General features: G+C 54.6%; 1 protein-coding gene across 1 annotated transcript; it reads right to left on the reverse strand.

The window, feature by feature from the left end:
* Window positions 1-2,224: 2,224 nt before the first annotated feature.
* On the reverse strand, window positions 2,225-3,358 carry LOC115189493 (vegetative cell wall protein gp1-like). The gene has a single exon (XM_029748105.1). It carries the CDS (start codon window positions 3,356-3,358, stop codon window positions 2,225-2,227), a length of 1,134 nt encoding a protein of 377 aa, XP_029603965.1.
* Window positions 3,359-3,651: the final 293 nt, after the last annotated feature.

Here is a 3,651-nt window from a genome sequence, read left to right on the forward strand (position 1 = left end):
CCAGAACAGACTATGGGAGGCGCACAGTACTATATAGAGCTACGACGACATGGAACTCTATTCCACATCAAGTAATTCATGCAAGCACTAAAATTAGATTACAAAAACTGATAAAAAAAAACACCTTATAGAACAGCGGGGACTGTGAAGGAACACAAACATAGGCACAGACACATGCATACAAACATACGATAACATACACACACACGATAACATGAAGTTTGTGTTGTAGATATGTGGTAGTGGAGTAGGGGCCTGAGGGCCCACACTTAGTGTGTTGTAGATATGTGGTAGTGGAGTAGGGGCCTGAGGGCCCACACTTAGTGTGTTGTAGATATGTGGTAGTGGAGTAGGGGCCTGAGGACACACACTTAGTGTGTTGTAGATATGTGGTAGTGGAGTAGGGGCCTGAGGGCCCACACTTAGTGTGTTGTAGATATGTGGTAGTGGAGTAGGGGCCTGAGGGTACACAGTGTGTTGTAGATATGTTGTAGTGGAGTAGGGGCCTGAGGACACACACTTAGTGTGTTGTAGATATGTGGTAGTGGAGTAGGGGCCTGAGGGCCCACACTTAGTGTGTTGTAGATATGTGGTATTGGAGTAGGGGCCTGAGGGCCCACACTTAGTGTTTTGTAGATATGTGGTAGTGGAGTAGGGGCCTGAGGGCACACACTTAGTGTGTTGTAGATATGTGGTAGTGGAGTAGGGGCCTGAGGGCACACACTTAGTGTGTTGTAGATATGTGGTAGTGGAGTAGGGGCCTGAGGGCACACACTTAGTGTGTTGTAGATATGTGGTAGTGGAGTAGGGGCCTGAGGGCCCACAGTGTGTTGTGAAATCTGTTATGAAGAGTAATGCTAATGGTGATCATAATAAATACAAACACAGATGCAGCACGTGTCAAACTCATTCCCCGAAGGGCCTAGTGTCTGAAGGTTTTTGCTCCTCCCTTGTACTTGATGGATTAATTAAGGTCACTAATTAGTAAGGAACTACCCTCACCTGGTTGCTTAGGTCTTAATAAACCTAAAACCAGCAGACTCCAGGCCCTCCATGAAATTAGTTTGACACCCCTGGTCTACAGTACAGTTAGTGATGGTAATACCAGAAGTTAATAGTTGCTCTACTTACTCTGCAGTTACCCAGCTCCTCTACAGACAGAATGATGGTGCCACATTTCTTCCCAGCTATACCGCTGTAGAAAACAGAGACAGAAGAGAGAGGACAACACATGGTTAAGTTTAGCCAGGGACGGGTGAAGCATCTGTACAACAGAGATGCCGAGTTCCAGTCCTCCAGGACCAGAGTGTCAGGATGTGTTGACGCCCACTTGATCGTGAAATGTCACCGGTTGGCTAGCGAGGGAACACACCTGGTTTTCTAGATCACAATGAGACACATTGTTCTGATTGCATGTAACAGAAACGGCATGGAACTCTCTGTCACTGTCCATGGTTCTGAAACCATCTGGAGCACAGGGTTGACAGATGCTGTCCATGGTGCTGAATATACATCTCCCTCATCTTCTTATCCTCCTCTCTCCCTCCATCTCTCCACCTCTCTCTTTCTCTCTTCCTCCATCTCTCCACCTCTCTCTTTCTCTCTTCCTGCCATCTTTCCACCTCTCTCTCTCTCCCTCCATCTCTCCACCTCTCTCTTTCTCTCTTCCACCATCTCTCCACCTCTCTCTTTTTCTCCTCCTCCATCTCTCCACCTCAATCTCTCTCTCTCCCTCCATCTCTCTTTCTCTCCTCCTCCATCTCTCCACCTCAATCTCTCTCTCTCTGTCTCTCTGTCTCTCTCTGTCTCTCTGTTTCTGTCTCTCTCTCTCTCTCTCTCTGTCTCTGTTTATCTCTTTCTCTCTCTCTCCCTCTCCTTCCCCCCCCCTCTCTCTCTCTGTGTGTGTGTGTGTGTGTGTGTGTGTGTGTGTGTGTGTGTGTGTGTGTGTGTGTGTGTGTGTGTGTGTGTGTGTGTGTGTGTGTGAGAGAGAGAGAGAGAGAGAGAGAGAGAGAGAGAGAGAGAGAGTGAGGCAGGTAGAGGAAGGAAGGGAGGAAGGGAGGGGGGATGTGAGAACAAGCTAGAGAGAGGAGGAAGAGGATGGCGATTGCTGGGGTATAAGTTGAGAGAAAAACAAAGAATGTTGGGGAAAAGGATGTGTGGTGTTGTCTACTCTCTGTTTGACCAGGGGGTTTAATGACACTGGAGTGGACGTCTGCTAATTGGCTCACTCGTCAGTGGACAGCTCTCTGTGTGTCATGAGAGAAGGGGGCTTATTAATGTGACGGATGAGCACAGATGGAGCCGGCAGGGTGGAGCCGACAGGTTGGAGCAGACTGGAGCTGGCAGGGTGGAGCCGGCAGGGTGGAGCCGACAGGGTGGAGCCGACAGGGTGGAGCAGACTGGAGCTGGCAGGGTGGAGCCGGCAGGGTGGAGCCGGCAGGGTGGAGCCGGCAGGGTGGAGCAGACTGGAGCTGGCAGGGTGGAGCCGACAGGGTGGAGCCGGCAGGGTGGAGCCGGCAGGGTGGAGCCGACAGGGTGGAGCAGACTGGAGCTGGCAGGGTGGAGCCGACAGGGTGGAGCCGGCAGGGTGGAGCCGACAAGGTGGAGCCGGCAGGGTGGAGCCAACAGGGTGGAGCCAACAGGGTGTAGCCAACAGGGTGGAGCTGGCAGGGTGGAGCCGGCAGGGTGGAGCCGGCAGGGTGGAGCCGGCAGGGTGGAGCCAGCAGGGTGGAGAAGACTGGAGCTGGCAGGGTGGAGCCAGCAGGGTGGAGCAGACTGGAGCTGGCAGGGTGGAGCCGACAGGGTGGAGCCAACAGGGTGAAGCAGACTGGAGCTGGCAGGGTGAAGCCAACAAGGTGGAGCCGGCAGGGTGGAGCCGGCAGGGTGGAGCCAACAGGGTGGAGCCAACAGGGTGGAGCCAACAGGGTGGAGCCGGCAGGGTGGAGCCGGCAGGGTGGAGCCGGCAGGGTGGAGCCGGCAGGGTGGAGCCAACAGGGTGGAGCCGGCAGGGTGGAGCCAACAGGGTGGAGCCAACAGGGTGGAGCCCGCAGGGTGGAGCCAACAAGGTGGAGCCGGCAGGGTGGAGCCGGCAGGGTGGAGCCGGCAGGGTGGAGCCGGCAGGGTGGAGCAGACTGGAGCCAGCAGGGTGGAGACGGCAGGGTGGAGCCGGCAGGGTGGAGCCAACAGGGTGGAGCCAACAGGGTGGAGCCAACAGGGTGAAGCCGGCAGGGTGGAGCCGGCAGGGTGGAGCCAACAGGGTGGAGCCGGCAGGGTGGAGCCGACAGGGTGGAGCCGACAGGGTGGAGCCAACAGGGTGGAGCCAACAGGGTGGAGCCGACAGGGTGGTGTGTACATGCATCTTGCCCTTTTCCCCAACATTCTTTGTTTTTCTCTCAACTTATACCCCAGCAATCGCCATCCTCTTCCTCCTCTCTCTGGCTTGTTCTCACATCCCCCCTCCCTTCCTCCCTTCCTTCCTCTACCTGCCTCCCACTCTCTTCCCTCCCTCTGAACCCTAAGGATTAGACTGACTGAGTAATAGCCTTGAATCATTTAAGAGCTAGTTTCAGCAACCAGATGAGATGGTGGAGCTAAAGTTCCAGTAAGAGGCTGGAATGGTGCAGGAGGTCAGAGGTCCACTGGGATCTCCTC

Source organism: Salmo trutta, unplaced genomic scaffold (genome assembly GCF_901001165.1).
Source record: "Salmo trutta unplaced genomic scaffold, fSalTru1.1, whole genome shotgun sequence".
NCBI classification, from domain to species: Eukaryota; Metazoa; Chordata; class Actinopteri; order Salmoniformes; family Salmonidae; genus Salmo; species Salmo trutta.